At 40.1% G+C, this 12,998-nt stretch overlaps 1 protein-coding gene across 1 annotated transcript; it reads right to left on the bottom strand.

The window, feature by feature from the left end:
* Positions 1 to 2,495: 2,495 nt before the first annotated feature.
* Positions 2,496 to 12,729, bottom strand: LOC103771911 (transcription elongation factor B polypeptide 3-like; the record flags this gene model as incomplete). The annotated part of the gene is made up of 10 exons (XM_008939230.1): positions 2,496 to 2,557; positions 2,699 to 2,817; positions 5,430 to 5,553; positions 6,074 to 6,254; positions 7,046 to 7,143; positions 7,744 to 7,908; positions 8,772 to 8,871; positions 9,523 to 10,216; positions 11,295 to 11,407; positions 12,673 to 12,729. Coding segments are annotated over 10 exons (1,713 nt in total), but the record flags the coding sequence as incomplete, so codon positions are not given.
* Positions 12,730 to 12,998: the final 269 nt, after the last annotated feature.

Here is a 12,998-nt window from a genome sequence, read left to right as displayed (position 1 = left end):
ACCAGAACATGAAGCTGTCCAAGTCCCTACTATATAAGTGGACTCATGGCCTGGCTGTTACCATGGCCCAAGGCTTGGCTCCTCACTCAGCTCGCTCCTTTCTTCATGTCCACTGTGGTGGGTGAGTGCATTGACTTGCTCCTCCCTCCAGCTGTCCAGCACTTTGGACCTCTGGTGTGTGATGTGGCAGAGGGAGGAGTTTGGCTGCTGTTAATGATCATATCGTTCCATATCAGGCAAGTAGTCAGCAGAAGAACTGTAAAAAGACTTCTCTACAATATTTTCTAATGTAGAAATTGCCAGGAAAATCTGTTCCCATGTGTATCATTGGCATATCTCTTATCAGAAATATATCTATAGCCTTTGAACTGAGAGAAAGAAAGAAGATGACAAGAGGATGTGAAAGCCACAATCTTGAAGTCAAACTTGCACTCTACACACCTATGCCATCAGTGTCAAGGACAGGAAAAGGGTCATCTCCTACTTCAGTTAATGCAAGTCTACTTGTAAAAACTACTTATCCTTCAATCTTCCAAGGGAACACTCCTGCCAAGTACAGCTGCTGTGAATGGTTACAGCCTCCTCCCTAACACCAGAACCCAACAGACAGCTCATATAAAAGTGACTTAGAAAACACACAGCATTCTTGGACAGTTTACACTCATTTGATAAAACCCACCAGCTATATTAAACTTCTGACACCATCTGATTAGCAACTCCATGATGACTAGAGCTGTTTGATGGACAAATGGTGGTATACTGGCCATTCAGCCAGTTTTAACTCCTAAACAGCTTTTCCTAGAAGCATTCTTTAGAGATATGTCTAAGGGACACAGTTACTTCTCTTACTAGTCAATGCTTGGTTTGATCCCATAAATAGACCAAGCTCCACAAGAGGTTCCAGGTCAACACACCCGTTTTTTGTCTTTCATACTTTTCAGTGAACTGTAACACACAGAGAGGAAAAAAAACCCCAACACAGCAGCACATCCACTGACACAAAATCCCTCCGTAGAATATGCACAAGCTGTTAGTATGAGTGACTACGTCACCTAACTGGAGAAACCATTTTTAGTAGCAGCATTTTTGTAATTTTCCTCACCATCCCATAAATTTTTGGAGAGTTCACACATAAGGTGTCTTGAGTAAGAGACAGTAACTGTTGCTTACTCTTAACCCTATGCTTCAGGAGGAGTTCTAAGATGCCAAATCCTACAGAATTACAAAAGAAGAAACAAGACTACTTGAAGCTACTGAGTGCAGTCTATAGGAGTCCTCCTTTTGTATGCCATGCCTACAAGGCAAAGTCAGACTTGCAATTCATGCAAGTAAACTGGTTTAGTTGAAGCAACTACAAAGAACTAATTTCTAAAAGCAAACCCATTCATAGCCCAACTGCCAAACTGCAGCAGTCCTCAGCTCCTAAAAGGACAGCTATTCAAGACCAAATAGCTTTTTCACTTTGAACACAAAAGGCTGGTATTCAAGGCTGTGAGCAGCAGATCACAGCACAGGGCAAGTTTTCTCTTACCTCCAGGCTCAAAAGGATAATTCTGCATGAGTTCTACAATACGACCATACCATCAAACTGATGACATTCTTTGTTTACCTCCCTTCTGCTTGTTCCCAAAAATACTGTCTCCCACACAAAGAGCTACTGCCTTAAGATGGCATCACACTGAGAGGTCTGGTTTTAACTGTTGTACCCAAAATGTCACAAATAGACAACAGGAATTTTCATTAAACTCACTGACATGGCCTGCCCCATTTATCCTAGCCATACATAAAACCTGCTTTACAAAAAGCAATTTAAGCAATAAGCCTTTAAAAAAGGGGTAGGACAAGACAATGTCTTAGATTTAAGTCAAGTAAAAGGGCTGGAAAGCACATTGTGTCCTGAGTAAGGATGTTTCACAGCCCACATCCAGCTGGTCAGACATGGAGCTCCAGGACCGTATAAATAGTCTCTTTCCAGAAGAAGAAAAACTAAAATCCAACCAAACGACATTTTCATAGAAATAGAAAAGTCTGCCTAGGAAAATCTTTAGTGAAACAAATACACTGTTTCCAAAACACCTGTGCAAGAGATGACAAGACCTCTTTGCCATTGCATTCATGTAGACCTTGTGGTGATTTCTATGAGATAAAAACTTTAAAGCTTGGCAAAATATACCCACAGCTTAAGTGCTTCCATGAAAAATTTACACAAATATGTACATAAACTGATCAAGGCAACATTTATAAAAGCCCATATAAACTGACTGATCGTTACTGTACTGACCTTATTTAAATTCAGTTTTCCTCACTCATGAATCAGAAAGCAGCAGTATGAAAGGTCTCAGGTGTTTTGATTTTTATTGCAAGTCATTCACCCTTGAAATGCTTCACACGATTTTAACTGAGCCAAACTGAAGAATGTTTACATTAACATCACTTTCATTAGCTGTATCATAATATACAAATAGTCACAGTAGCTTCAAATATGCAGCTTCATTTTATCGTCGCCCAGCTCTACTCTTCAATGCTCTCAAGGTTTTCCTCATGATTGGTGCAATTTCTTCAGTAAAAATTAAGAAGAGGGACCAGTTAGGATTACAGCTTCAAATTACTTAAAATACTATTAGCGTACTACTAAGCACATATTAATAGACAGCAAGTTAAAACAGTTATCTTGAGAATTTTAGGAAATTCCATTTACTTTTGATCGGCTTCTTTCCATCTTGAGTCATTACACTTGAGCTAGAGCTTCCACTGTTGTTAACAGGGATCAGATTTGATGATGTATTACTTCTGTTTCTGCTTTCTGGAATCTTTGCTCTTTTAAAACAAGGAAATAAGAAAAAAGTTAGTGTTTGATATCAAGCAACTATTGCTCTGGGTAGTTTTCAAAAAAACATGGTCACAAACATTTAATACTTTATACACTAAAAAAAAATCAGAGTAATTCAGGTTAGAAGGGATCTCAGGTGGTTAAATAGTCCACTTCCATTCTTGCACAAATTTTCCATTTATTAGATTTGATGTATCTTATTTGACTTTAAAATTAAACAATCAGAAATTGTGACAGATTGAGAAATGTTTTGCAATACCATTGTGATCCACAATGCCCAGTGCTCTCGGTGTTTATTCTTCTCTTTGAACACAGCCAAACTGCTAAGCAGCTCTGACAGAAAATGAGGACAAATTTACACAAGCTTACTTTTTTTTTTTAAAAGCAGACACGTCTCCTAAAAGGCACAGTAACTAACCCTAGATGTTAGGTTGGAGTCCACAATCAGCAGTACTCAGACACCTTAGAGAGTGCTGAATCCTCCTGCTAAAGGCAGTTAAACCAGTGCAGCATTGAACAGTCAACGTGATGCCACCAATCTTGTCACCAAACAAAGCCACTTATGTCTGCTGCTAGTTCTCCACTGCTGCACACACAGGTGCAAACAGCAGCCAGCCAGTGATCTGCATGTCTGCCGTTCAGCTCCTGCACCACCAGCCTCTCCAGTGAGGATTTCAGCTGGGCAAATTCTACAACTTCCAAAATTGACAGGCTTTCAGAGGAAAAGCAGAGGCCTTCACGGTCAAAGCAATCAAGTTGAACTCATCATGCCTCAACAAACTCGTTTCTCACAAAGGCAATGCAACAACCCTCTCACAGCTTCCTTCACAGAACAGCAGTTCTTCCCAATTTATCATGCCTGAGAAAAAAACAGGCAGTGCCTGAGGGAACATCATTCCGCTGCTGGTGTGGAGATCACTGGAGCAGAAAGGACATTTCCACTACTGCACTTGAAGCACCTACACTGGAAGGCTGGTCTGTCACAACATGGACACAACCTTCCCCCACAGGGCAACTGAAAGTGAAAACCTAACCTGAGGTGCCTTAAGCCACTGTCTTGGTGAGGGACTATCTTTTCACTGAAAACAGCAACAGTATGGAAATAAGCTTCCAAATTTCATGAGCTAAAGTTGCAGCTACAAAAACACGTACAAGCTGTCACTCCTGACCCATACCACCTCCATCTTGAGCAGTAAGTTAAGGCTGCTCGACTAAGTGAAGCTCCTGACTGTCACAGAAAATACACTTTCCTGTGGTTCTGTAAGGTTCCCACCCCAGACAAACACAGGTCAGTTCAGTATCCGGTTCACATGCCTGAGACTGAACAATTACTCAGCACAGCTAGCAGCACTGCAGCATCAAAACAGAAACAGCTTCAAATGACTCTCTCACCATGTTCAGCCATGCTCAGTCAGTCCTGCATCCCAATTGCAACAGCTCATGTTTTATGCTCCATGTTCCCAGCTATCTGTCACTATCCACTCACATATTTATCAACCTGCATCACTGTTCCCTAATTGAGATTAATGAAAAAATGTTCTACCTAGTGCTCCCCCAAATGGGTAATTTCAAGAGAGCTACCTGAAGAGCAATTACGCCAACATGGGAATAACCACAGGCAATGGGGGCAAGGGAGTGCACCATGCTCACCAGCAGCTACAGCACAATGAGTGACCACAGCTTAAGATACCCACATTCAGGCAGTATGAATACTCTCCACTCTCCAGTTTTATGGTCCAACCGCTTGCACATGGATTCATCTAACCCATGGGGTGCTTCTGAATCAAACTGCTGACTTTTTCTTTCAGAAAGAACAGATATTTCAACAGCAAAAAACAGCAGTCTCCACATACTTGAGATGGGAAGAAGAGGTAGAACCAGAGCCACAGACAGTTCATCTCCCCATTGCAGCCATCCTCTTGGATACAAGAGAGTTCTTTAGGCTGGCAGAAATAGTAGGACAAGCCCCACATCTCAGCTTTGGTTCTCATGGCTGCTGAACTACTCTGAATTAAGATGTCACAAAGAAAATTTGGCTTTGTGCTGTACAAAGGAAACATTTGTAAAATCCCTGTTTTCAGTTCCCCCAGTGATTAGTGTTGGCTACTGCTACAGATTGACTGTTCCAGACACTCCTTTAAGCTGCCCAAGCAGAAACCCACCATCAAGAATATTAAAAGCTGCTGAGATTCACTCTGGTCAGCTATATAACTCCAAACAGCTGACTGAGATTTTACAAAAGCAGAACATGTGAAGCTACTAGGCAGGTTTATAAACACGAAACATCCACACTGGAATGTCCCCAGCATGTCAGGCAGCTTTAGTGTAATCTGGATAAAAACAACAGCATCCACTCACTCTGCAGCTGGGAGGGTGAATTACTGACTGGTGCTCTGGAGAAATGTGTGATGACAATGCAAACACAGCAGAGGAGCACACAAGACTTAAAAGGCAAATTAGTTTCTAGCCATTACCTGCTTAAAAAGTGAAAGCAAACAGAGAGCTATTGGTAACTTAAAAAATATTTTGCCAGCAAGCTTTGGTACTGACAAAAACATCTAAATTCAAATTAGAGGCATAGTACAGAACACTTAGTTACTTGCACTTTTCTATGAGACAAAGCTGGGTGACAAGTCCTGCTGTCCCGTGGATCTCTTGCTGTCGGCGAATATTCCTGGGTGGTTTTGCTGCACTGGTCATATAAGCCATTTTTACTTGTCTGCCTAATACAAAAGCAAGGAGCAGAGCATACATGACCCTTTTTGCCCTTTATGTTTAAAGCTCAGTTATTAATATGGTTGTGGCAATTTCTAGGCTTAAATTGGGATAAAAATAATTCAGAAAAGCAAAGTCTGGTACCAAAGTAATAACTGAACCATGGCAAATCACATACAGACTGCATACAATATTTCTTCATAAAAATTTTGGTGTAATTACATTTGCACTCTTTGTAGTGTTGCTTAGGATCCTCAGTGTAACCACTAAGGTAAAACTTATCTACAGCATGCTGCAAGTATCACACATTAACATCTTAACATCTTGTATTAATGCAGGTAATTACTTTTTAAGCAACTTGTAAATCAAAATGATCAAATCAACATGAACAGTAATCTTTCTTATGACTTCTCCTAGAGGTACAACGTTAGTATTCAGTAAAAACAAGTCACTAAACTGAATATATTAAGTGCCAAGAATAGGAGAAAAGATGGTTTTGCAAGTGGAAGAGCTAACCACAGGTTTTACCTTTTGGTTTCTCAGACTGAGCTGAAAGAATATTTTTTGTAAGCATCTTGAGTTTTATTTCTCTCTGATTAAACAGTCTCAAGTACATTTCACGCCAAGACTCACATTCCAGGAGGCTCTCATTTTTAAACTCTCTCTGGCAGTGTTTCTTCCACAAGTGGTCAGATTCTTCTGTAAATTTCTAATTTGAACACAAGATACTTTAAAGCAAGGAGTTAAAAATAACATTTTCAGGGTTACCTGTTAGCTGAGCCTAGAGACAAAGCCCAAACCCCCAGGTGGAGAAAGGTGCAGAGCAAATCCCACCAGACATGCTGTGACAGGTACCCCTACCAAGCAGCGTGGCAGTACCATGCAGAGATGCTGACGTCAGTCTAGAAATCACATCGTTTCAAATAGCAGAGCTCTATATTTGAGTTAATGACCTGTGCTTACAGGCTCGACTTGTGTTTCCAGCACAGGCTCAGGCCACACCAGCTCTCAATTTAAGGCATGCAGAGAAATGGCCAACTACAAAGTGCTATCCTCTCAGAACCTCCATGCCCAAATGTGTCATGGAGCCAAGGTCCTAACAATGTAGACAAGAAATCTACCATACACATGAAATCTCACCCCAAATACTTCCCAGCTGGTGTGCTTTGCAGCCTTGAGTGTTTGTAACATGAAAACAGTTGGTTCTGTTATGACTTTCCCAGCTATTGCAGTTGGAAATGCTGGGGGCTTTATGTTTTCCTTAACTTTTCTACCAACAACACCTGTCACTCAGTCTCCAGTAATAATTCCCCCAAGGGCTTTAAATCCTGACACTTGAGAAAGAAAGGCTTGATAATGACAGCTGAATTCAAACAAGTAAGTGCGTGAGAGAAAATCAGCATAACCCATGAGGAATCTTTATCAAGGAGGGGTGCAAGGAAGACAAACAGATGCCTCATGTCCTCTGTGGTTCTCCGAAATTAACAAGGCAGAATTTACCGGATTACATTCCTCTATTTGAAACAACTGCTCTGGTGTGCAACGTGTCAGCACAGGCTCAAGAATTTCAAAAGGCACACCTCCTACTTCATGTAGCACTACAAAAGAGGGCAATACTTTCAGCATCTCATTTATTTCACTCCATGGGTAACACCACTCACTGAACATTTGAAAAAAACAAGTTCATTTTAGCAACTGCTAACAGAACACATGTTTTGAAGTCAGGCTATGAAAATGTTTATAAATCAGCAGGTTCCATGCTGACTGGCAGCTATATTTGAGGACGGACAAATCATCTTTGAATAGCTATTACCCCTTCTTTACCAATGTGAATCATTCCCCTCTCTGCCTATACAAGGGAATGAATAATTTTGTAGTCACTCACTCTAATTTATGTAAAGAAACACCTTTGAGAGGAAACAAAGGAAATCAGCAGGCTTTTTTGCTTAGAATTTATGGGACATTTTAACTAAAAATGGAAATTTAAGAAGGCAAGCTTTTCAAACAAAAATACATTTTAGCACAACCATAAATCCATTTTTAAGTGCCTTTCAGCCTGCTCTGAGTCACCATTTGTAGGCAGGGACAGTACCTTTTATCAGGCCAGTTGCTGGCTTAGAGAAAAAAAAAATTAAAAAGAAAAATCAATCTGATACACTTTCAGGCACAGCGTGCTACAAATCCCTTAAAGTACTCACAATCAATATTATTTTGAAGCACACGGATGCACTGTTCATACAGTGTAAGCATCTTTGAAAGGCAGACTGGTTTAGAGCCAGAGTACACTTGCATTTTTGAGTTCAGCCTCCGTCCTGTGAATTGAACCACCTCACTGACCTCCTGGGGTGCTGCCACAACAGGTGCTGGGGAGGCTGCAGACAAAACATCAGGCAGGGCTTCCTTTACCTCCTGACATTTTACAATGCTTTAAACATTCATCTTTGAGACAAACAGCTGGCAGTCCACATGTATGTCCATTTTTCTTGAAATATGAAATTACTGCATTACAGTTTGGGGCCCTTACACATATTACATGTTATGGAAGTCCACTCATCATCATCTAGCAGTGAGACAGCATCTACACTGCCACTGAGCAGCACCAAGTCAAACAAGCCTTATGCTATTGAGCTCAGGACTACATGAGCTGTATTCACATCTGGATTACTCTGCTACCAGTTCACAGCACATTATTGATCTTCCCGAGTTGTCCTAGAGAAGCCAGAAGCTGCAAAAGCAGGGATATTTCAAGACCAGAGGTGATGTGAAATAACTGAAACCTCCCAAAAGCAGCTAGAGGAACCACTGAGCACTTTTTGTCATCTACCTACAAAGGTGCTAGCACACTCCTGTGCTGAAACTACACCTAGTGCTTCCTGTATTTGTTTTACCCAAGATAACATCTACTAAATACTTTGCCTTCTATAAGGTATAGGCAGCAGCAAAGCTAAATGGAGGTTGTAGAACTACCACCAGACCTATGCTACCTCTACATCTGTGGCAACCTTCTACTGCATTTCTTTATTCAGCAAGCCATAAGAGGGAAGCCTTTATAACTCTCTTCAGCTTCACCACACATGTCCATAGATGAGAAAGTGAAGATGAGGCATTTTTGTGCCATGGAGATATGAGCTAATATAGGCTATTAGAAAAGGAGATAAAGACATCTCTACACAGAGCTGTAAAAACCTGCACTACTTCACATTTATCAGCCTTGCATACTACTTACCTTTGAAGTCTGCAGCATATGGGGGAGATGAGATTGAGATGCCTGTCAGAAATTTAGGCAGTGGAGTATTAAGCAGATCTTGGAGGGACACCACCTTGGCCTGTGCAGAGTCAAGGAAACTTTGCTTCAATGTTACAAATTTGGGTTTACCAAAGCTTAAAATACCCTACAACAAAACCCCAACCCTTAAGCAAACCCCAGGGTTAACTGGGATAACTACAATTATTGCTTTTCTGCACTAAAATTTACTCCCTGGCTTACTCTTCAGCATACCCTTTCAAAATCTACTTACAAAGACTAGATCACAAAAGGACCTTAATGGGATATCTGTGATCAGCAGTGTGTAAGAGGAGATTAAGGAACAGAGCAGCAGTTCAGCCAACAGGCTTTCAGAGGAATCACTGTGAGGTTAGAAGCATGCAACAAACAAGACTGCAAGATGACAAAACCACAATTAAATGTTGAAAGTCAAACTAAATGCTATCCTGAAAGACAGGAAACAGCTTTATACCTGGTCCTATCAAGTCTCTTATATTGTGTTGGATAAGCCATTTAACCAAAAATTTTCACAGATAACCCCTTAAAAAAAAGGATTTAAAGGTGCAGCAGTCAGTAAGCACAGGTCCCCACAAATGCGTGGTATTATGTGTAACATGTAAGTTGAGTCTTAGGTGTCCTCCAATTGTAAGCCAAAATTATACATTTTTGTCTGCAGTTTATTTGCTTTTATCTTAACCATGCAGTGATTTACCTTTTTATTGGGGGTTTCTGATTGATCACCCTCACATTTTTTTACATCTTCCTCTCCCTCTTTTGCATGAGAAAATGTTGAACCGTTTGGAGGTAACAAGCTGTCCTTCTGTTTGCTGCATCTCTTCGGCTGCTCACCTGTAGAACAAGCCTTCCTGTTTCTTTTTTTCGTAACCAGATCATAAGTAAGATAAGATTCAAAAGACATAGTAGGGGGCTCAAACTCTTCATCACTAGATAATTCAGCTTTGCTTTTCATGACAAGTTTTTGTTTTGGTTTCTTCACATGCTTGGGATTTCTCTGTTTAGAAGCACCCTTGCTAGGTTTTTCCTTCTGGGATGACAAGTCTTTATCAGCTACAGAGGAATGTTGCTTTTCAGAAACTTCCTTGCGATCTTTGGAGATTCTCTCTTTGAAGTCACTTTCTTTAGCTTGAAGACTGGTACACTGGGAGGCACCCTTAGAATCACTGCTGTGACATTCATTATCACATTCTTTTTGAGACTCAGAATCTCTACTTTGGTGGGTCTTTTCACTACAAGTATGCTGCTTATTCAACTTTTTAGAAATGGAAGCACTACTGGAACTTTTGGAGGCCAGTACAGATGCTTTGGACTTCTCCAAAGGTTTAATCTCCTTGGAAGAAGATTTTGTCTCATCTTTTTCAGTATTTTGTTTTCTTCCTCTGTGACCACTGCAATGTTTAACACAGAAAAATATCACACCCCATGGTACATCTCATGCTAAATTCTTGAACAATGAATCTTTTTACCTATATTAGTAAAACTAAAAAGCATTAAATCATGCCAGGAGTCATAACTTTACAATATTCAGAATTGTGCTCTGCTGTGCTCTTATTCTTCCATTATCAGCACAGAATACCAGAGAGGCAGCTCTTGGGTCCAGCTAAAATAATGCAACAAGAATTCACAGCAAGACAAGTGGGGAGTAGGGACATAACCAAGAGCAGAAAAACACAACTGACAGTACTATTTGCTTATAACATGTTGGATACCTGTTTTTGCACAAGTTTCTTTGCATGCTTTATAACACAGAGATAGTGCTTGAAAGAACTAAGAGACAGAATTTATGCTACACTCTGTAGGTGCTGCCTATTACAATGGTTCAGCCTCTATGCTTGGCTCATCCTGGGTTCCAGTATGTCACTCTACCATTGTCTGAGCAACTTCAGATTTAAAAGGCACTATTTACTTAATCTAAACCTTTGGCTTTCTCAGCTCAACTGCCTCACATTGTTGGAGGTCTGAAAAACACCAGTGTGGCCATGGCAGTGGTGGCTGCTCTATTCCAAGAAGAAATCACATCTCTTCAGTGAGACTTCAACATTGGAAGCCCCTCTCAGTTCACAAGAATATTAAAGCAAAGTTCTCTGTAAATCCATATCACTGGAGAGCTGCCTCATTTAACCACCACCTCTGGGAACAACTACCAAACTTCCCACTTCCCTGAAGAACTGCAGAGCAGTGCCCATTATTTGCTTAGTCCTGCTTGCATCAGCTGGGACGCAAGAAATAACGCCAGTCAAAAAAAGCCACTGAAAGTCTGAGTGCTGCCTGATGAACTAACACTGGTTGCCTCAATTTGTTTTCTGATATTTTATAAACGAAAGAATCATTTTTTCTGTTCAATTCATGCATTTGTCCTAATGCATATTTGTCATTCCAAACACTTTTCTAAGCTTTCCAAGCTGTATTTTATCAAGTTACACTACAGTATAATGAACTTTTAGGAAAAATCCTGTTCACACCTACCTTTTATTTTCTGGAGGAATAAGTTTTTTCCATTGTTTCACCAGGGTTTTAGCTACATTCCCAGCAGTGGCATGTTTCCTAAAGCTGTTAACTGCTTTGCCTATGCCAGTTTCCTGTTGAAGACAGTGCAAGAGAGACTGGCAGAATAAATCACAACTAACACGCCAAATGAAACCTCTACAGCTACTGCAAAGAATATCAGTTTAGTAGTCAGAGCAATCTCATGGCAGCTAAAGAAACAAATGCATTCATACTGCAAACAGAACTGAAGGGAAGGTAAGAATTCACTAGGTTAGCAGCAACCTGTTAATGCTCTAACAAGCAAAACGATCGTCCTGCAAAGTCTGAGCAAGAGCTATACACCTGCTAGTCCCACATAATCAGCTCACACATTAAAAAGAACTTCCTTAAATTCATTTGAAGGATATTTAACTTAAATAATTTGAGCAATACTGGTTGGGTACGTCAGTATACTGCAAATAGATGCAAGAAATTTGCTGTGATTATTTCCTAAGCTACTTATGTTCTTCAAATGTATTAAAAATAGGTGGAGTCCTTAGCTGTAAGACACTTCTTCTATCTGACCTGACAACTTCCATCAAAGTCTGTCACATTATAAAACATGCAAGTTTGCTGGGAATATGAGTTGTCTCCAGAAGTCCTTTGCCATCCTAAACAACTGCAATATAGGATTATTTTGTTTTCTAGCAAAAATACATGAATATTGCTGTATTCCAGAAGTCTACCTATGTTTTAGGCAGGCAAATCCCTTTGCCAGCCAAATATCCTAATTACTATATTTTTCTGTTTCTCTTCAACACTCTCTCACAAAAATCACATTTTTTTTCTTCCCAAAATACAGACACATTGCTCATAATAACTAGAGGCTTCCCAGACCAGTTAAGAATTTATAATATGAAATTTTATGATGCACCTCAGATAGGGATACAAGTCACAAGAATCCTTACTTGGGAAGCCTGCTCTTTAAATGCAAGAAACCTAAATTGAGCTTGTAATAAAAGACAGGATATTTAGATAATTGACCTAAAGAATGGTTCACTCACATTTACTGTGTCTTAAGCATTGACTAGAAAGCAGTTTTAGAGGAAGAAGAAACCAACTCTGAGTAGTAAAGTGTTCTCTGTATGGTCAGACTCCTGCTCAGCACTATCACTGTCAGCATAATCCTGTGTTAGTTGTCAAATTGGATGCCCAACATCCAGCTGGAAAAGGCTCCATGGTTCCAGCACAGAGCTCTAAATGAATCAGGGACAAAATTACAAAATGCAGCATGTTCACTGCTTCTGCGATTGCAGCCTGCTACATTTACACAATAATTCACTATGGAAGAATTTTTAACGTATTACTGGTCACTTACCACTAGAATATCCCATGATATATCCAAATCCTGCAGTTCCTTGAGTGTTTTTTCAATCTGGAATGAAACATTGGATTATTTTTTTAAAAACAAATATTCGCTAGTTCTGTTTTGTTTTTCTCATCCTCATTCACATGCTTCATCAAAAAGTACTCAATACTTTTAAGAGGAACATACAGTAACTCCAGAAAAACTTAAGTACTCCTTTGCTGCCCACCAGGTCTGTGCTGCGAACCAGTACAGTTCTGCCAACCTCCCAGTTTCAGTTACACCAGGTAATCTAGTAGGTATGAATTTACCACCACAGAGCTTACATCAAACATCAA

Source organism: Merops nubicus, unplaced genomic scaffold (genome assembly GCF_000691845.1).
Source record: "Merops nubicus isolate BGI_N331 unplaced genomic scaffold, ASM69184v1 scaffold16764, whole genome shotgun sequence".
In the NCBI taxonomy this organism is placed as follows: Eukaryota; Metazoa; Chordata; class Aves; order Coraciiformes; family Meropidae; genus Merops; species Merops nubicus.
Note: the sequence above shows the minus strand (reverse complement) of the source record. Positions and strands in the feature narration are given on the sequence as shown.